At 41.7% G+C, this 21,033-nt stretch overlaps 2 protein-coding genes across 2 annotated transcripts in view; both read left to right on the top strand.

Annotated features, from left to right (window-relative positions):
• Window positions 1-21,033, top strand: part of me3 (malic enzyme 3, NADP(+)-dependent, mitochondrial) — a 132,467-nt gene that overhangs the window by 97,769 nt on the left and 13,665 nt on the right. The window lies entirely within an intron of this gene.
• On the top strand, window positions 1,028-19,702 carry LOC146965175 (inositol polyphosphate-4-phosphatase type I A-like). Its single transcript, XM_085765497.1, has 23 exons — window positions 1,028-1,221; window positions 1,322-1,366; window positions 2,355-2,473; window positions 2,581-2,697; window positions 2,809-2,888; window positions 3,011-3,128; window positions 3,410-3,500; window positions 4,126-4,273; window positions 5,261-5,391; window positions 5,575-5,679; window positions 5,782-5,890; window positions 6,011-6,028; window positions 6,147-6,339; window positions 12,690-12,971; window positions 13,077-13,224; window positions 13,548-13,583; window positions 14,926-15,098; window positions 15,232-15,355; window positions 16,486-16,753; window positions 16,865-16,962; window positions 17,044-17,156; window positions 17,233-17,387; window positions 17,474-19,702. The coding sequence occupies exons 1-23, from the start codon at window positions 1,122-1,124 to the stop codon at window positions 17,604-17,606; spliced, it is 2,904 nt and encodes a 967-aa protein (XP_085621623.1). The 5' UTR covers window positions 1,028-1,121; the 3' UTR covers window positions 17,607-19,702.

Below are 21,033 nucleotides of genomic sequence, written 5' to 3'. Positions count from 1 at the left end.
GCTGACAACGAGGGAATTGATTTATAATTTGCATTCAAGGTGTAGAGGATGTGAGCTTCATATTTTGAGCCAGATTATCATGTTACCAAGTTTTGTTCACTTTGTTCAACATGTCCTGTTTATTATAGTTACATGTCCATGAAATTCACTGTTGATATTCATACTCCCCAGATGATGCTCCCTGTCTGAACCATATTTACATGTAAATATATAATAATTTAATCTATAGATTGCAATGAAAATAATACAATTTAGATTTTCATAACTGAGATTTTTCTTCACAGAATATTTGTGTAGAAGAAAGGATTTGAATTATATTACTGGCACTTTTGCACCACATACTTTTTTTTTATATTTTGCACAATTAGAGTTTAGTCTGGAGTCTGTGAGAGAATCTGGCTGTAAAATATCTGTTTTGTCTGCTTGTTACAAGGTTTTTCTCTGGAGCAGAGTGGCTGCATCTGATCTCTGATCAAACTGGAGCGTTTGCTTCTTTATGCGTATCTGTGCATGCTTGTGATTAGTCTGTCTAAAAGTAGAAAGCTGTAATCGCCGAGCACAAATAGCAACTGGAGATGGAAGGTGTAGAGAGTCAGTGTTTCATATCCTACTCACTGTGTGAAAAGTCGCACCTCAGCCCCACAACATACTTTTCACACTGTCTCTATTTGAATATCAACAGAGAAGAGGAGAATAAGTCAAAGCGCCTCTGATGGGATGTTCATATCAGACTGGAGCATCATGGCAAAGACCCAACTTACACTAGTTAATAATCACTTTAACCTTGTGAAAAGAAAACTGTTACTTGATCTTGAGGGTGTTTTCAGCCAGCAGTATCCTTTAAAGGACTCAGTATCAGCTATTGTGTAATTTCTCCGAGTGCAGCTGCCATCTTGTCAGTCCGTCTCGGCTGTTTCTATGGGGACCATCAGATGATCTATTTGCTGTTTTCTTGTGTTTCTCCTCTCAGGAAACTGAACGTGCACATATCTGCAAAAAAAAAAAGAAAGTGACGTGGCGTGACGACTTCTGGATTTGCGTCTGCACCACATTGTTCTGCTCCACCGTCTGTTTGTTCTGAAATCCATCCTCACCCCCCCACACACACACACGAACCCACCATGTCCGGGAAGGAGCGCAGCCCCCGCCATCGGCCGTGGTCGGTCTACCGGGCCAACACGTTTGATCTCTCAGCTGAGATGATGGGGCTGGCTCTCTCAGGTAACCAAGTAACTGCTCCCATGGTAACACGTTTATTTACCAGGGCATTTCAAAAGAGCTTCGCTTCCTCACCCGTTTCTCTCTTCTCTCTGTCCTACAGGCAACAGTCAGGACCCAGATGAGCCTGTGCTGGAGTTCAGTGTGGGTAAGTCACGTAGGAAGCCAAACACACAGTTACATCACAAGTAGATCAAATGGTGTATGTCTGTCTTTTGAAGGTAGTATGATTAGCAATAGTCATAATATTAAAAGTTACTCATGCACTTAACAAATCACAACCAAACTATGCATATTGCAGTTACTGTGTCTGTGACTGGAGCTTGAATGCCACCAAGAATGCTACCAAGATTCAAAGATTTTTTAATGTCAGTTTTCTATTCGTTCAGGACACAGAGAAGAATCGAAAAGTCATTTCTCTCTCACCTTATTATAGATATAAATTAGATGCTCTAGAAAACAAAATATAATATATAATGTATAATATATAATCACCTATGTAAGGGCGCTGTTTGGCTCGGTGGGTGGAGCAGGCGCCCCATATGTGGAGGCTGTAGTCCTCGCTGCAGCCAGCTCCGGGTTGAGTCCTATTTGCTGCGTGTGGTTCCCACTATCAATTAAAGACAACCAATAAACCCAATAAACCACCAAAAATATACTTTAAAAACATAACCTGTGTAAATCTGTGGCTGTAATGCAAAATATAGTGCTTACTGTAATGTTAATGTGAGTTAATGAGGTAGTGGGCATCCTGCCAGCTTGGTGGAAGAAGAAGAAATGGGCCAGGATAGTTAAATAGTGACTGAAGGGAAATGAAAGTAATCCAAAAATTGCATTGGATCTACGTAACAACATATTAGCATCGGGAGGGACAAACAAATAATTGTAATAAGATGCTTATTTATGATGACGGGCGATGTATCTCGTCAGCGATTGGCTCAGTAGTCAATTTCATCATTTGTGTTTTGGTTTTATTCATTGTTTCGACTCGAAAGCATTACTGTAAGCAACTGCTTTTCATCAAATACCGACAACTGTACTACATTTCCTCCCGTGGCCGAGGATTAGGGACCATCCCACTGGTTAAATCCCACAGTTTGTAATAATCTCTTCCTGTGTTTATGTGCCGCATGCAGCCTGCAGTGAACTGGTTACTCCATCCCTGGATCGTAAGCCCACCAGCTTTGTCGCCGTCAGCTGCACCACTCCGCCTCAGGCCTTCTGGACCAAGCACGCTCAGACTGAAATCATTGAGGTGCACTATTTGCTCGCTTGCTTTGCCCTTTCCTCCTGTCTGCTCTTGGAGGCTTCAAAACCATTTCATCCCCTCTCTTTCTCTTTCTCTCTCTCTTTTTCCTCCAGGGGACCAGTAACCCCATCTTCCTCAGCAGTATTGCGTTCTTTCAGGACTCTCTGATCACCCAGCAGACTCAGGTCAAGCTCTCTGTCTATGATGTGAAAGATCGCTCCCAGGGCACGGTAAGGCCCCAGGCCAAGAATAATGTCTTACAAAACCATTTCTTTTAAATTCCCCTGCAAGGAAATGAAAGTTTTGAAATGAATCATATCCTTTGTGTTTTTACGTGCTAGATGTACATGCAGGGTTCGTCCATGTTTTCCGTGAAGGAGCTGCTGCAGGACAAACACCACAGGCTGCACTTGGCTCTCAGGTAACAGGCCAGACAGGATACGGTGACACAGAGAAACACATTTCCTCTGTAAATGATATCAATTGCATGCTGAATTTGGAGTTCAGGGATGTTTAATTTACTTAACATCGTTTGTCTGCCAGGTCAGCGGAGAACGAGCGTGTGGGCAACATCACTGTCATCGCATGGCAGATAGAGGAGAAGCGTGAGCAGAGGGCTCCTGTTGCAAGATTACAGAGAGGAGACACTGTTAATGGACGGGTGAGTGGTCAAGAAAGATATCTTTTCTATGATAAAAGCTAGCATAGTATTGTTTTTATGAAATAATTGAAAATTGATTACATGATTATGTGAGATCATTAGCAATTATTCGGATCATTTGATTTTCTAGCACAAGGCCAAAGATCCCTCAGTTACAGCTTCTGAATTGTGATGATTTTCTACTAATTTATAGGTTTTTGAGTTGGTGGACAAAACAAGTTATTAAACAGGGATGTTCATGGTTGTGTGTGTGTGTGTGTGTTTGCTTGTGTGCGTATCAGATGGTCCTCCCTGTCGATGAAAGCCTGACTGAATCCATGGGTATTAAATCCAAGTCTTCGTCTCTGTGTAAAGATCCACTGCTGAAGGCTGGTGAGTGTTTGTGTATATGAACCAGTTCTTATGTTCGTGTTGTAAGTTTAGTTGCAGGAGATTTCTAGCTGTGTTACTTACAGTATGCAGCATCAACAGAGAGGGAGTGATGTTGCACTGAATATCATCACAGCTCTGATTCAGTTAGGACGATCAATTTTGCTGATATTCACAACATTAAGTGTAATATTGCTTCTTTTTTTTTTTTTACATTAGTTCCACAAGCGCCACAGTAATAAGCACAGTAGAGCTTCACCATTAATTGCAATGCAACCAAAATCAAGTCACAACGTCTTGGCCAACAAATCATATTCTCACGATGTAAAGGGACCAACAAAAATGACATCAATTTAAAAAGTGAGAATTAAAAGATTGATGTGATGTGATTGAAATCACAGTGTTTACTCATAGTAGAACAGATCGGATAGAGTAGATAATCGTTTTCAAATGTTGTTTGTGCAAAAATTGTCACAATAATAGACAGATAACAACCAAAACATGAATCCAATCGTCCCACTGTTGTTGAACTCTCTGGATCTGAAATAACTGAAATACCTCCAGTCCAAACAAAAAGACTTGGTCGGAGCTGACTATCGTATGAAGCACATCGTTCTGTCTGTCTCAGTGTTTGGAGGTGTCATGTCGCGGACGTACCGGTTCCCCACCACGGACGGAAACCACCTGCGGATCCTGGAGCAGATGGCGGAGAGCGCCCTGTCGCTGCACATTCCTCGACAGTTCGTCAAACTGCTGCTGGAAGAAGACGCCGTCAGGTAACGATGTGATTTTGAACCTCATCATTGAATCAGTCAGATCGTTGTCCTGCTGTCACCGGTTGCAAATAAGATGCAAGTGGTGCTGCCTCCCTCCTCGGTTTGTTTCATTTGAATAGCAGTTAACAGTGTGAAGAGGCCGGTGGCGGCTCTGCTTCATGAGCTACAGCAGGTTGTTCACTTATCATCACACAGTCGGTGGTTTGATCCCCAGCTTCTCCTCACACATGTCAAAGTGTCCTGAGGCAAAACTGCAAGCTCCTTGCTAAACGTAGCAAAACACTGTGTAAATGCAGCCTTAGCTATTCAGCGTTTAACTATAGACTGGGTGAAAATAAAGCGGCACTAAGAGTTTTAGGTGAGTTGTTCTATTGAGAGTGAGGAGTCACGTGCCGATTTGGTCTAATCTGGGCGGGGTTTGAGCTTTTTACAGTCCGGTCGGCCATGATGGAAGGAGATGCTATCGGTTGCCAGGGGCAACGTCATCAGAACAGCACAGAGACGGACTAAATTCTAGCTCTTTTTTGCGCCAACAGATCAACAAATTACAAGAAAGAATAAGGAGAAAGTAAATCACTGGAGCAGTTTTTAACACAGCAGTGATTTCCAGGCATTGTAAAACAGTAAATTACGGAGTAGACGATTTTGTTTTGCCCATAGACTAGTAAGGCTTTTGCCACCGGAATCCTTCCATCATGGCGGAGAAGGGGGGTGGGGCTCTGAGCTGTGACGACAACTCCTCACTCTCAATACCATGAGCTTTGTATCTTCATCATATGGTCAAAGCAACCTATTACAGCTCCCACTGTGGCCACTTTCTTAATGGTTTCTTGTAATGTTCATCATATGTGGAGAGCTGATAATGCTCAGTACAGCTCTTGTGTGTATGGCAGAGGCCTCAATTGAACAAGCTACTTAAACACAAGCTGTGAGGTCATCAGTGCATCAGCTGGATGTCTCCTTCACTAATGGGCTTGGTTCACACAGGGTGTGTGAGCTGGAGGAGCTGGGGGAGCTGTCTCCATGTTGGGAAAACCTCAGGAGGCAGATCATCACTCAGTACCAGACCATCATCCTCACCTACCAGGAGACCATAAGTGACCTGCACGAATATAAAGGTCAGAACCACAGATAAGACTGTTAATAAGGCAATCAGTTTTTTTTACATATCAAAACTAAGGTTAATCTAAATTCTTTATTTTCAATCTGTCTCTTACAATTTACATACATGAAATGCATTAATACATATAATTGATTGCCAAAAACTGATTCATTTTAGGACGTATTTTGTTCCCTCACAGGTCCTTCATTTAAGTCGAGCACTTTGAAAGCTGAGAGGAAGCTGGAGTTTATTCCTACCAACCTACACATTCAGAGGATGAGGGTACAGGGAGAGACTGGTTATGGTAGGTGGTTGGTGGGGGCATGTTTGTGTTTGTCCGAACTTTAAACTATTTTTAGGATCTTATTTCATCCGATTTTACGATTGTCCTCCCTCCTCCAATCAGACCGGACGTACGATGTCGTGACCATCGGTGCTCCTGCAGCACATCATCAAGGGTTTAAAGGCTGCGGCCTCCGAAATCTGCTGCACAAGCTGGAGGAGGCCAGGAAACAGTGAGTGTAGCGAAGCAGAAAGTGCAGACTTACTATGATTTGGGTGTCATGGTGGCGGTGTTGGATTTGTTTGTGATTTACTAGTCTTTCTCTTTTTTATTCTTCCTTTTTGTGATTCAGCTCCTACGGCGAGGAGAGGTGAGATTATGACAAGTATATTTATTACAAGGCGTTTGTTTGTGTGTTCGTTATCTACTGTGTACATCACACTCGCTCCACAGTCGATTTTATTTTCTGCTTTCTATCCCCGTCACAGCCAAAGCTCCACTGGCTCCGGGCCCAAAGGGATGGCGTACCAGCCGCAGGACGTCGTCAAAGCGAAGGAGCTGATTGGTCAAATAAACACCCTGAAGACGCAAGTGTGTTACTACACCGAACGTCTGTCTCGAGCCGCCAAGGAACGCTCGGCCAACGCTCTGGAGAGGACGCTGGCCATCCTGACGGAGAAGGTGAGACGGCGCTCGGAGGAACTGGAGTGTATCAGTCAAGTGCTGTGTTAAACTTTCTGCTCTGTTTCATCTCACGGCAGTGTGTCCTCTTTCTTTCTTTCTTTCTTTCTTTCTTTCTTTCTTTCTTTCTTTCTTTCTTTCTTTCTTTCTTTCTTTCACTCTCCCTCTCCCGATTCATCAGCCAATACACAAACAAAAAGTTCAGCATCACCAGCCAACCACACCAAAATCAATAAATTGCTTTGATTTCATGTAATTTTCATGTTCCCATTGGTTCAGTTATTTATTAGGGCCACGGGCAATCGCACCGGGCACTGATCCCTACAGCTATGAAATAGCTGCAGGGACCAGTGCCCGGGCGAAGCCCGGGCACTACTGTTATTGTGTGGATTTTTTCCTAGTTAGTGTGACTGCTGAAGCAGTCACACTATTGTTCTTCTGTTTGGCCATTTTCTTCCGCCTTTTTACGGTCTTCTTCTAGTCCTTCATACTTTGTGCTATTTCAACAATTCATATATCAAAACGTGCAGCTTTTTTTGAACTTTATCGGCATTACTTTTCTCTTTTTAACTATTTATACTTTTTCAAATATTTAACTTTTTCACAAAAAATCTCACATTCATCAAAGTCTCAACCTCTCTTCTTCACAACTCCACTCTAGTGTAGGGGTTAGGGTAACTGCCTCCCAACCCTAAGGTCACTGGTTCGAATCCAAGGGAAGAATTCTTGTTATGTTATGTTCAATTCTGCTCTCCTCCCCCGCCTTCAATTGGTTACAGGTGTTTGTTATCTCCTTGATTACTCATACCAGTTTGCAGCACATCATCACATTACAATGAATGACAACAGTTTTGAAAGCAGTGTGCTCTCTGTAGCCGAGTGGCAGAGTAAAGGTTTAATGATCATGTGGTCATGGGTTCGATTCCTGCCTCAGTCTTTTCACTTCATTGCTTGACTTTTGATTCCAATTATTCAGCTGTCATTGGACAGTCTTTGATTCCTCATAGTATAAAGCTCATTGTAACTCAGGTTATCTGTGGCCATATGGTTAGTGTGTTAGGTGTTGTGCTATTTCAACAATTCATATATCAAAACGTGCAGCTTTTTTTGAACTTTATCGGCATTACTTTTCTCTTTTTAACTATTTATACTTTTTCAAATATTTAACTTTTTCTGCAAATTAAACTCTAGACAAATTATTTTCTCCAGTTTTGTAGCCACACTTGTCTTCTGGCTAAAATTCTGGTCAAAAATGCAAAGAGACTTAGATAATAATTTTAAATATTTTTTAAATGCAGCCAGGGAGCTCTCTGCTCTCATTCAGCCCAATGCTGAGAATTCTCCACAACTCTGTCTGAAACATGCTTATGTCTGTGCTCTCTGTGGCGAAGTGGCAGAGTAAAGGTTTATTGATCATGAGGTCATGGGTTCGATTCCTTACTTTTTTTTTTAAGCAGAAGCCAGTGATCCTCTTATCAAAGGTTTTCTTTACCCCTCACATACTGTCTCTGTCTGTAGCCTAGTGGTTAGCTTGCTGGTCTGGAGACCTGAAGGTTGTTGGTTCAAATCTTGCCTCAACAACAATTATAGTGAATTATTTTCCCAGTTGTCCTCTGTTGACTTCTGATAACTTGCTTCATGTTGAAACTGCTGCTCTCAGCCTGAAATTCACAGAAATTTTCATTCTAAGTCATTCAAGCTTGACTCTCAAGCTTTCTTGGTGTCAGAGTGAGACAGTGTGCAGATCATTAACAGACAACAGTCTCTGCAACTGTGTGTGCACTGTGGCCTAGAGGCAGAGTGGAAGTCTAATGACCATGAGGTTGTGGGTTCGATTCTGACCTTGGTCAAACATTTGTATGGTGATAACTGCTTGCACTATTTGCTAATTCTGCAACAGCGTTCAGTTGCTATCAGCAGTCACACCATTTCCATTCTTGGAAATGCTTTTTCTAGTTAGTGTGACTGCTGAAGCAGTCACACTATTGTTCTTCTGTTTGGCCATTTTCTTCCGCCTTTTTACGGTCTTCTTCTAGTCCTTCATACTTTGTGCTATTTCAACAATTCATATATCAAAACGTGCAGCTTTTTTTGAACTTTATCGGCATTACTTTTCTCTTTTTAACTATTTATACTTTTTCAAATATTTAACTTTTTCACAAAAAATCTCACATTCATCAAAGTCTCAACCTCTCTTCTCCACAACTCCACTGTAGTGTAGGGGTTAGGGTGGCTGCCTGCCAACCCCAAGGTCACTGGTTCGAATCCAAGGGAAGGACTCTTGTTATGTTATGTTGAATTCTGCTCTCCTCCCCCGCCTTCAATTGGTTACAGGTGTTTGTTATCTCCTTGATTACTCATACCAGTTTGCAGCACATCATCACATTACAATGAATGACAACAGTTTTGAAAGCAGTGTGCTCTCTGTAGCCGAGTGGCAGAGTAAAGGTTTAGTGATCATATGGTCATGGGTTCGATTCCTGCCTCAGTCTTTTCACTTCATTGCTTGACTTTTGATTCCAATTATTCAGCTGTCATTGGACAGTCTTTGATTCCTCATAGTATAAAGCTCATTGTAACTCAGGTTCTCTGTGGCCATATGGTTAGTGCTCAGCCTGAAATTCACAGACATTTTCATTCTAAGTCATTCAAGCTTGACTCTCAAGCTTTCTTGATGTTGACAGTGTGCAGATCATTAACAGACAACAGTCTCTGCAACTGTGTGTGCACTGTGGCCTAGAGGCAGAGTGGAAGTCTAATGACCATGAGGATGTGGGTTCGATTCTGACCTTGGTCAAACATTTGTATGGTGATCACAGCTTGCACTATTTGCTAATTCTGCAACAGCGTTCAGTTGCTATCAGCAGTCACACCATTTCCATTCTTGGAAATGCTTTTTCTAGTTAGTGTGACTGCTGAAGCAGTCACACTATTGTTCTTCTGTTTGGCCATTTTCTTCCGCCTTTTTACGGTCTTCTTCTAGTCCTTCATACTTTGTGCTATTTCAAATATTCATATATCAAAACGTGCAGCTTTTTTTGAACTTTATCGGCATTACTTTTCTCTTTTTAACTATTTATACTTTTTCAAATATTTAACTTTTTCACAAAAAATCTCACATTCATCAAAGTCTCAACCTCTCTTCTTCACAACTCCACTGTAGTGTAGGGGTTAGGGTAACTGCCTGCCAACCCTAAGGTCACTGGTTCGAATCCAAGGGAAGAATTCTTGTTATGTTATGTTCAATTCTGCTCTCCTCCCCCGCCTTCAATTGGTTACAGGTGTTTGTTATCTCCTTGATTACTCATACCAGTTTGCAGCACATCATCACATTACAATGAATGACAACAGATTTGAAAGCAGTGTGCTCTCTGTAGCCGAGTGGCAGAGTAAAGGTTTAGTGATCATATGGTCATGGGTTCGATTCCTGCCTCAGTCTTTTCACTTCATTGCTTGACTTTTGATTCCAATTATTCAGCTGTCATTGGACAGTCTTTGATTCCTCATAGTATAAAGCTCATTGTAACTCAGGTTATCTGTGGCCATATGGTTAGTGTGTTAGGTGTTGTGCTATTTCAACAATTCATATATCAAAACGTGCAGCTTTTTTTGAACTTTATCGGCATTACTTTTCTCTTTTTAACTATTTATACTTTTTCAAATATTTAACTTTTTCTGCAAATTAAACTCTAGACAAATTATTTTCTCCAGTTTTGTAGCCACACTTGTCTTCTGGCTAAAATTCTGGTCAAAAATGCAAAGAGACTTAGATAATAATTTTAAATATTTTTTAAATGCAGCCAGGGAGCTCTCTGCTCTCATTCAGCCCAATGCTGAGAATTCTCCACAACTCTGTCTGAAACATGCTTATGTCTGTGCTCTCTGTGGCGAAGTGGCAGAGTAAAGGTTTATTGATCATGAGGTCATGGGTTCGGTTCCTTACTTTTTTTTTTAAGCAGAAGCCAGTGATCCTCTTATCAAAGGTTTTCTTTACCCCTCACATACTGTCTCTGTCTGTAGCCTAGTGGTTAGCTTGCTGGTCTGGAGACCTGAAGGTTGTTGGTTCAAATCTTGCCTCAACAACAATTATAGTGAATTATTTTCCCAGTTGTCCTCTGTTGACTTCTGATAACTTGCTTCATGTTGAAACTGCTGCTCTCAGCCTGAAATTCACAGAAATTTTCATTCTAAGTCATTCAAGCTTGACTCTCAAGCTTTCTTGATGTCAGAGTGAGACAGTGTGCAGATCATTAACAGACAACAGTCTCTGCAACTGTGTGTGCACTGTGGCCTAGAGGCAGAGTGGAAGTCTAATGACCATGAGGTTGTGGGTTCGATTCTGACCTTGGTCAAACATTTGTATGGTGATCACTGCTTGCACTATTTGCTAATTCTGCAACAGCGTTCAGTTGCTATCAGCAGTCACACCATTTCCATTCTTGGAAATGCTTTTTCTAGTTATTTTTCCACTTCCGGCCAACTTTCGGTTCGCTACTAGTCGAGTTGCAGGACAAATTATATATCAAAATGTGCGTCCTGATCGGGATCGGTGTGCTATTACTTTTCTCAACAGTGTACGAATTATTCGCGACGTAAGTCGCGATTTACTGCGCAAAATTTTTGCATGTAAGTCAATGGGACGGGCGGGAAAAAAAGAGCGAAAAAGACCAATCATTGGAGTTTAACAAAAGTCTACTGCTCAGGCATACTTTCACCTAGAGACTCCATTTAAACTTTAAACAGTAGACACAAGTCTTGTGTATTGTCGTATTACTCCACGTTTTGATAGGTCATATAGTTTTTGATCAATCCCTGATCAATGACCATGATCATTTTTGGAGAAATTATGAGTTTATAATGGGTGTGTATTGCATAGAATGTTCGTGTCAGAGTGCGTGACATCATCAGTTAGAGTGGGAGAGAGTGAAGAAACATTCTGTATTTTTTCTGGATAAACTGTGAGCACGGCCACAATTTACACTCTACAGACATAATTTTTTCAGAATTTGTAAGACAAACTTGTTATCTCTCATGTCATGTGCTCAAAATATCAGAGAGACTTACAGAACTTACAGAATCAGCCTCTGAGTGCGGCCACGTCTGTCTCTGCTCCTCATTGAGTCCAATACAAATATTTTCTGAGAGGAGCAGAACGGCCTGATGTTTTAAAACTGCCAGCGTCGCCAAAATATTTACTGTAGAAACACCAAATCGTACCGAAATTTTCAGTAAGTCCTTAGAGCAACGTTGATCTGTGTTTTGTTCTGATAGGAGTTACCGTTTTGTCATGCTGAGCCTAATTGTGAGACCGGTTTAGAGGCAGAAAATGGCTGTTTTTCTCCACGTTTCTGTCTGTCTCAGCCTGCGGGGGCCCCTATCGCCGTGGTAACCTCTTTGATCCTCAGGCCAGGGCTCGTTAACTTCATAAACAATCCACCTGGCGCTCGTTTAAATGTTTATAAACACAGACACAGCTAAATCAGACTGACACAGGATGCAGCTACTAACTAACTATGTGTCAAGTCAGTCACACACAGACTCTAGAGCCAGCTTCATGTGATTACAGTCACACACACACACACACACACACACACACAGTTAACCTAATGTGATTACAGCTCCTCCATATCAGTGCTTATAGAAAGATGATCATGTGTCTGTCTGATCAGCTCTGTCTTGACCTTAAGATCATGGGTTTGATTCCCATGTTGACAGAGATGGCACAACCCGCAGTAGCTCCCGTGGCCCATTCAAAATTTCCCGAGAGGAAATTTTCTAGTTCAATTTGTTAAGCCATAAGACTTTTTATTGATCCCACAGTAGCATAGAAGTACAGGACAAGTAAGGAAAGTTAGGAATAAAAATATAAAGACATTCACTATGTGCAAAATATATGTAAAACAAAAATATACACTGTTATGTACAAATATTATTTAAATAGAGAAGAAACTATATATACAAGTTGCTTGAGCAGAAATATTGCACAGTGTGGGTGTGCATGAATGCAAGTAAATTTACAGCTTATATGAACTGAGCAAGGTAAAATATAAAATAAATAATTATGCGGAAAATTAAAAAAACAGAGAGAAATGGGGGAAAAAAAAGGCTTGTGCAAAGATGGCGAGATAACATTGTTTTACTTTATGTAAAAAAGGAAAAATCTACAAAAATGACCTGCAGGGCACGGAAAATAAAATTGTAATCACAAGCAATTTCGCCCCCATTCTTAATATCATGGTTCATGAACTTTAAAGAGCATCCTTTGCTCACAGCCACATCACCTACTGTACCTGTGCAATAAAACATTTTTTACAACTTTGCCTTTTCCCTCTCTCTCCATCCTCCTGCAGACTCGTCAGCTGGTGACCGTGTGCGACTCCAAGCTGCTGTCCACGGCCATCGTGGCGCTGGCGGCCGCCCGCCCGGAGTTCTCGCGGCACAGCACCCCGTCCCCGTCCTCCTCCTCCCTCTCCCCCTCCTCTCGCTCACCGTCTCGCTCTCCCTCTCGTCACCCGGCTTCTCCGTCCCGCGCCGCGACCTCGCCCTCTCGCCACGGAGCTCCCCCAGACGGCGGCGAGAGGAGTATAAACAAGCGCTCCTCTTTGCAGGCAGATTTGCACGAGGAGGAGTGGGTAAGAGAAAGTTGAACCGCCTCTCTGTGATCATGTGTGTTTGTTTTTTTAAATTTCTATGAATATCTGCACTAACTTTTTTTTTTGCATTTTCTGTCTGTGCAGGAGAAGGTTTGGTTAAATGTTGATAAGAGTCTGGAGTGTGTGATCCAGAGGGTGGACAGGCTGCTGCAGCGAGACAAAATCCAGAGTGACAGCAGCTCAGAGGACGTCTTCCTGCTTGCCAACGAGCAGCCAAGTAACACTAAGAAAGGTACACGCATACATACACAGAAATAGGTGTTTGAAGCATTGTCTATGGATGAGCTACTATTTGCTAACTACCATTCATGTCCATCATAATAACATAAAACAAGGATTTACCATCATCATCATCATCAGCAGCAGCATGTCATCCTCTATTATCATCACTATTCTCACATCTATAGGTTCATTCTCACACACACTTTAAACTGCTTCAGTGTTATTGGCTTTGAACACATGAAGAGGAATGTGGAGTGGTAAGTACAATGTGTGAAGTCTGTTCATATTGTTATTTGTTTATTTATTTATTTTTTAATTTTCTCCCATTTGTAGAAAGCAGCCCAGAAGTCGTAGAAAAGACGTCTCCAGGTGAGGAGGATGAAACCCAAACACTACACCCAAATAAAACTAACTATTGTATTTATTGCTGTAATTATACAACCATTCGAAAAACATTGTTACAGCAAACATCAGAATGCAAGATTGTATGATGAAGAAATAGATTCAAAAAACAAAATGAAGACGGGGGATTTATTTTGTTTGTTTGTTTTTTCCCTTAGTTTTTACTATTGTGGTTTCTCTTATTTCTCATCTTCTCATTTTTATGTCTGGCATCATGTTTTGTATTTGTTATAAATATGTACCGCTTTTCAAAGTTTGGAAAACATTATAAAAATGTGATCACAAAAAACAAACAAAATGGAGACGACCTTCAGTCATATCGACAAACATTTCGATACATTTTTTTGGTTCCATTTTTTGAAAGTCATTGAAAGGGTTTGAAACTGGGGGCAATTTCCACTTTTCCACTTTGCTTCAAAACAAAGATATGAAAAAGTGGAAACTTCATAGCTACCAAATAGGTCAATCAATTAATCAGTAAGTGTTCAACAATAAATAAAAATAAAATTTTAAAATCTATCGAGTTTTCAAGCATTTTCTTTAAATACAGATGCTCTAAACCTTTCATTTCACAGTATCTGCACGCACACTGTTTGTGTATGTGTGGGTTTAAAGGGATAGTTCAACATTTTGGCAAATTGGCCCATTGCCATAATCGCTATAGTCATAGCAGTAGGTTCGTTAACTTTATTTGTCGGTGTAAGCTATTTTTAGAACGGCGGAGCGAAGCGGCAGGCTGCTCAGGGCTACGCTATGGACGCTAAGGGAATTTCTTGGTTTCCCTCATCAAACTCATCAAATACACAATCCCAAAACTCCAAAACGCTCTCATGGACAAGTTGTGACCTGCACATTCACCACGCTATGAGATAATAATGGAACGTTACGAAACTGAGCCTTTTTCGAGGTAAATACAGGGTAAATACAGAGTCTGCTTGCTGAAAAACTGTCCCTGAACGCAACGCGCATCAGCGGTTTTGCATGAATTTACGTCTAAAACAGCTCCGTCTCGTAACGTTCCGTTATTATCTCATAGCGTGGTGAATGTGCAGGTCACAACTTGTCCACAACAGCGTTTTTGAGTTGTTGGGTTGTGTATTTGATGAGTTTGATGAGGGAAACCAAGAAATTCCCTTAGCGTCCATAGCATAGCCCTGAGCAGCCTGCCGCTTCGCTCCGCCGTTCTAAAAATAGCTTACACCGACAATTAAAGGTAACGAACCTACTGCTATTACTACAGCGATTATGGCAATGGGCCAATTTGCCAAAATGTTGAACTATCCCTTTAACCTGTTTGCTGTGTCTGCAGGCGAGTGGAGCGAGGCTCTGTATCCTCTCCTCACCACACTGACGGACTGTGCGTCTCTGATGAGTGACAAAGCCAAAAAGGCCATGGTGTTCCTCCTGATGCAGGACAGCGCCCCCACCATCGCCATGAGCCTCCCCCTGCAGTACCGCCGTGATGTCGTTTTCTGCCAGACGGTACGTCAGTCAGCCTCCTCCTCCTCCTCCCTCAAACCATCCTGTCTGTCATACATTTGTGGCTTTGTCAGTTTTAGTCCGAGCGTATCATATGAAAGTGAAACCATGACTCTTCATGTCGTGCCGCCTACAGCTGACGGCTCTGATCTGCGGCTTCATCATCAAGCTGAGGAACAGTCTGTGTGACTCGGGCTTCCTCAGGCAGCTACACACCATCGGCTTACTGGTGCAGTACGAGGGCCTGCTCAGCACCTACGGTAACTTATGTGTATCTTTTGTATCTTATCTTTGTATCTTTATTGTCCCAAACAGGGAAAATGGGTTTGCAGCCAGGAAGATACACACACAGAGACATTTAAACACACTGTATAAACACACTGTACAATACACAGATGGACAACAACAGATAGCATGTCATAGTGGGCAGATTAAAATAGGGATAAAATATGATTAAAAAGTAATATATCAATAAATAAACAGCATGAAAGCGTAAAGTGCAGATGTTTAGTGCCCAAGCAGGTGTAGATTTCAACAGCCTGAACAATCTGTGCAACACATGACATATGAGCACAAGGCAATTATAAACCATTGTAAAGTTATCTGCTATTCAGTATCTGCCAGTGTTTGTCTGCATGATTTGATGTATAATGTTGCCAATGCACATTTCATATATAAAATCCTTCCCTAACTGAGTAGGATTACTCAGAATAAATTGTAGTACTGCTGTCTGACTCTCCACTTAGAAATTAAGGCAGGATATTTGAAACAGGCCAAGATTTAGTAACCAACAATATAAAAATCTTATAAAATAAACAGAAACAAAGGAAAAAACAACTTCTTTTGGCTTATTAAACATTTTTATTTACCAAATTTATTTTAAAAAGACAGAAATTTGAATGACCTCACAGGTCACGAGTTATGAACCAAACCGTAAAGTGCTGTTTTAACGGAAAGATAAATTTAGTTCTATCTGTGTTAAATGTGATATTCAGTTCTCTAGAGGACGTACGCTGCAGAGCATAAACTCAAAGAGGCAGGTGGTGAAAGCGGAAAGGGTAATTTATTGGCAATATGTAAATGAGATGGAATGAAGGGGCAGTAATGTGTAATGAGTATTGATGTTGATGGAGGAGGGGGCAAGCAGATCTGGGAGACTGGCAGAGCTGAGCTGGAGAAACTCAAATTGAGACTCAGCTGCAACCACACCCCAGACGCTCCGGACACACACTCCCAGACACAGACAGACAGTGAGATGATTAAAAAAGAACAGGAAGGGAGAACACACAAGTCAAAAGACAGACATGATATTGTTCTCATTTGGGCTGTAAAATTATGGATCTCATTATTATCAATAACCTCTATCCTGACTTCTTGTTGCGCCTTAAAGGGGAGGAGCTGGCCATGCTGGAGGATATGAGCATCGGAGTGATGGACCTGAGAAACGTCACCTTTAAAGTCACCCAGGCGACCTCAGGTTTCGCCCCGGACATGCTGCCGGTGATCACAGGAAACAGGAACGGCTTCAACGTCAGGGTCCCGATGCCCGGAGCCATGTTCGACACGCTGCCGCGAGAGATCCAGAACGGGATGCTGCTGCGCGTCCAGCCCGTCCTGTTCAACGTGGGGATCAACGAACAGCAGACGCTGGCTGAGAAGTGAGTCACTGAGCCTGGAGGAAAGGAAAGATGGAGAGGAGGATGGGCAGTGGAGAGAAAAAATTCTACTTTTGCCAAATCGGATGAAGCTATTTCATTTTGTTCTTTCAGGTTCGGAGATACGTCACTGCAGGAAGTGATCAACATGGAGAGCATGGGTCGCCTCAGCTCATACTACGACCAGTTTAAGGAAGTCCTGCCAGAAGACTGTGAGTCTGCATCCCTGCACCGCACCTTTTCATTTTCATTTCTCACCCACCTCATCACTCCCTTCTCTGTTATCTCCCCAGGCCTCCCTCGCTCCCGCAGCACCACCGGTCTGCCCGAGCTGCTCAAACTGCTGAGCCAGAACGTGAGCGCCAAGAAAAGCAAGAACGTGGAGATTCTGTGGCAGGCAGCTGAGGTAGACCACCTTTTCATCCGTCATTCTCAGCACCTGCATTTTTCTCCTCTAATATCTTCTTTTCTGAACTTGAAAGGCTTGTCGCCGTCTGAACGGGGTGCGTTTCACCAGCTGTAAGAGTGCCAAGGACCGCACGGCCATGTCTCTGACTTTGGAGCAGTGTCAGATCCTGCAGCAAGAGCACGGCCTGGCCCCGCAGGTCTTCTACCAGGCTCTGGACTGTATGCGCAGGTCAGTCTCTGCACCACATCTCTAAAAAAAAAATGTTATGTACTTATGCCAAAGTGACTAACGCTTCTGTCCTGTTTCTCTCACAGCGAGGGCTGCAGGAGAGAGAACACCATGAAGAATGTGGGATGTCGTAAATACGCCTTTAACTCTCTCCAGCTCAAGGCCTTCCCCAGACAATATCGCCCCCCAGAGGGGACGTACGGGAAAGTTGAGACCTAAGCGGACACTTCTATCTGGAGGAAACCAAAAGACTGCAGGGGGATGATGATGATGATGATGATGGCACCACTCAAAGAAAAAAAACACCACCACTATCTGGAGCAACAGCCCCTTTGTTTTGTGCTTAGTCACTGTTAAGATGATTAATGTCCAAGTGCCAGTGCTACTGTAGATAGTTTTATAGCAGTTTCCTCTCCTCCCAGTAGTACTAACTAGAACAACACCGTGTCGACCACGACCACGTCACAGCCAAAAAATAAAACAGTAAAGACATGGTTCTCTGTGTTACATCGTAGCCAGTATGTAGACACCACCATCGGCTGCTGTACCAGTAGCATCAGGAAGCGTGCGGTCGGTAGGTCACTCTGGATTTCAGTCATTTGAACTTCCCTAGAAAATAACGTGTGCTTTAGAAAAGACGGTGTTGGTCGAAGGTACGCATATCTATACATATCCAAGCTGTTTTGATTTGATGGTGTCAGTTTGTCATTTTCAGGATGATAGGCAGGTGATAATCTCTATTTTTTAATTGTTGTCATTGTCAACAAATCCCACTCACACAGACCAATCTCTACTGTTTCAAAGCACTCCAGTAAGTGAGCCACACTGCAAGCTCGTTCCTTCAGTACGGTGAGCATGGGCACTGTAGTTTTATGTCAATGTGCCACAAAACTCACCAGCAGAACAAATGTGTAAGAATCCACCTGTGATAAATAGTCCATAAAGAATGCACAGTCTACTCCTGTTTGGTTAACACTGCAGTGCCCAGCTGTGGAAACATATTAGGACTTGTTTTTAAGAGTTGCATTTGCAGTATTTTTGGTTTTATCATGGCATTTGTTGACAATTTTAAAGAAAAAAGATAAAGAATAACACCGGCCTCATTCTTTAAGGCTACATTAGGCAAAGTATATGCAGAATTCACTCATTCTCAGCCTGAATAACAAAGTGGGGCTATGCTCAGATCACCAACTATTCCGCTTATCTGTCAAGTACGGGCAGTTCTACAACAATAACATTATGAAAAGAGCCAAATAAGAGACTATGTAAAAACAAATGTAACCTCCTTTCTGCCGTTTATAGCTTTGCCTGCATGTAAAGTTGCCCAATGTAGCTTTAAAAACCAAAGTAGGCAACACAGCAGACGATCAGCTTTATCAAAACATTTGTCTTTGCCTGTTAATATATCTCTCTGGACCTAAATCACACTGCACTGTTAAAAGTTGAATCACTTAAGCGATTTATTTCTGTGCTTTGAGCCTGTTGTCTCCCTCCCACTGTCTCTCATCTTTCTTCTTTGATCACGTAAATACTCAGTACAACAAGCACAGGTCTTTAAGAAGTACATATATGACACTATTCATGGGCATTTGTAATAAAATAATGTGATTTCTGAAGTTTTCCTGAAACTGGTTTGCTAATCACAGGCTTCAGAAGTGGTGCATCACATTATTCTGTAATTCTAACATAACATATTGACAAAAATATTGAAGACATCTCTGCAGCTGCAGGTCTTATGCAGCACATATGGTTTGTAAGCCCTTCAAACTTGGGTTTTTATTTTATTTTTTAAGTGTGTGACTTCAGTTTTAAATCACTCAGTTGAATGATAATTTTGTGATCAAAATTGGCTAGAAAGTATTAATTTAATGTGCATGACTATTTAAAAAAAACAAAAAAAAACACTGCCCTTCTACTGTTGCAGTTGTACTTTTGCAGTCAGGAGAACCAATGAGCACTTGATAAATGTTTTTAGACTGAAGTGATAAAATGCATATTGCATTATTGAACTGACCATCAACAACACCCCTTGTGTTGTCAGTTTACCAGCTACTGGCTCCAGTGTACCTTATTGTACAGAACTTATAGAGACAGTGGATTTTATTTTAAAGATGTTATTTTGCTTAACATGTATTTATGTTGATATGGCTGCTGTTCTTAAATGCTGTTATAGTTTAATCCATTGTTATTGAGTTATGACCTTGTTCAGATCAGTTATATGTGCACACGGGTCGGCCAGGGGAGTCTGGAATACACCTGCACCCCCACAGAGGTATGAGCTGAAACTGGAAAATAAATAAAAGCTTGTCAATGCCAGTGTACTGTGTGTCAGCGAGTTAAATGAGACACTGTGGTTTTTGAATTAGGCTGCAAAAATGTCCACCTCATGCATCATGTATCATCTGCAAGGAGCAGTGTCTTCAAAAAGTAAGTTAAAGTTTTGACATTTAGGAAAATGTCATTATCTACAATCAATTGTATAATAAATGTGATGAATCATAGTTCATAAATGTGGAAAAATATCACTTTGGTGAGTTTCTTTAGGACTATTGAATCTATCATCAGTGTCATACTTTTTCTTCTAAAAAAATATTATGTATAAAACATAAAGTTTAAACACAAAAACTGTGAGCAATACATTTTAAAAATGTAGCATCATTGAGCTCCTGATCTGAATGTCCTTCTGATTAACATTCTCTATCGTCTCCTTTAACTTGTCTTGGCTCTCCTCCGCCTGCAGTTCCAGTTGCTTGTTTCTTGTCTCCAGTTCTTTCTTCTCACCCTCTGTGATTTCTATCACTTCCAGGAGACAGTCTTACTGGCAAACTCTGCTTTGAGGTTCTTGATTGTCTCTTCCTGAGAGTGTTTGACCTTGCAGCAGAGGTCGTCTTACTCCTGAGTAAATTGCTGGGTTTGATTGTCTTGCTGTTTCAGCTTCTCTTTCATTTCCACCACCTTTTCCAGACCCTGCGCTGTGCTGTTCTGCAGATTTCAAAGGTGTGTTATGTGCTCGTTTGGCTGATCTTCAACTTCTGCTCTGGCCTGATGTTGTTGGCCCTGATAGTCAGCGAGCAAAAATTTGACCCATTTCGGTTTGTGTTTGCCGGGCTTCTTATTTAAAGGCTTGCCCCTCCAGGATGCTCCATGTTGGGACATGCAGGAGCTTGTCATCTCTCATACTTTAGTTTGGATGACCCTAAGGGACAGTGCAGCCTGTTTTGAAAATTCTATATATGACATCACATCCCTCTGAAAAGTCAGTTCCAGGTTATGACATCATAATGTTCTCTTTATTTTGTATTCCGGAAGGGCTCAGGCCAAGAAAATACAAACATAATGGAAGACAAAAATGTATTTTGCATCCTCTAAAATGTAAAAGCATGTAAAAAAAAAAAAAAAAAGTGTTTCTCAATCTCAATCTGTTGATTAACAAAGCAGAGCAGTAGGTTATTATTTAAGTTACCAAATGTCAAATCAAAACAGTTTGGATCATAAAAGAACATCCCAAGTTTAAACATAGTGTTGAGTGTTAGTGCATCCATTCGGCTGAAGATGGAGCCTTTGTTTACTATATGTGAGGGCAGACAAGGTGGTTGTGGGGGTGGTGATGTTGAGGCTGTGGGTGGGGAGAAACTCTGAACTCGCC

The sequence above is a fragment of the Trachurus japonicus genome, chromosome 21 (genome assembly GCF_045865225.1).
Source record: "Trachurus japonicus isolate A0001 chromosome 21, Traja_1.0".
Taxonomy (NCBI): domain Eukaryota; kingdom Metazoa; phylum Chordata; class Actinopteri; order Carangiformes; family Carangidae; genus Trachurus; species Trachurus japonicus.
Note: the sequence above shows the minus strand (reverse complement) of the source record. Positions and strands in the feature narration are given on the sequence as shown.

Excerpts from the sequence above, each read along its gene's own strand:
- LOC146965175 (XM_085765497.1), top strand. The coding sequence starts at position 1,122 with ATGTCCGGGAAGGAGCGCAGCCCCCGCCATCGGCCGTGGTCGGTCTAC. Across the intron at positions 3,129-3,409 it reads GAGACACTGTTAATGGACGG|ATGGTCCTCCCTGTCGATGA; the intron begins GTGAGTGGTCAA and ends TGTGCGTATCAG. Across the intron at positions 6,340-12,689 it reads TGGCCATCCTGACGGAGAAG|ACTCGTCAGCTGGTGACCGT; the intron begins GTGAGACGGCGC and ends ATCCTCCTGCAG.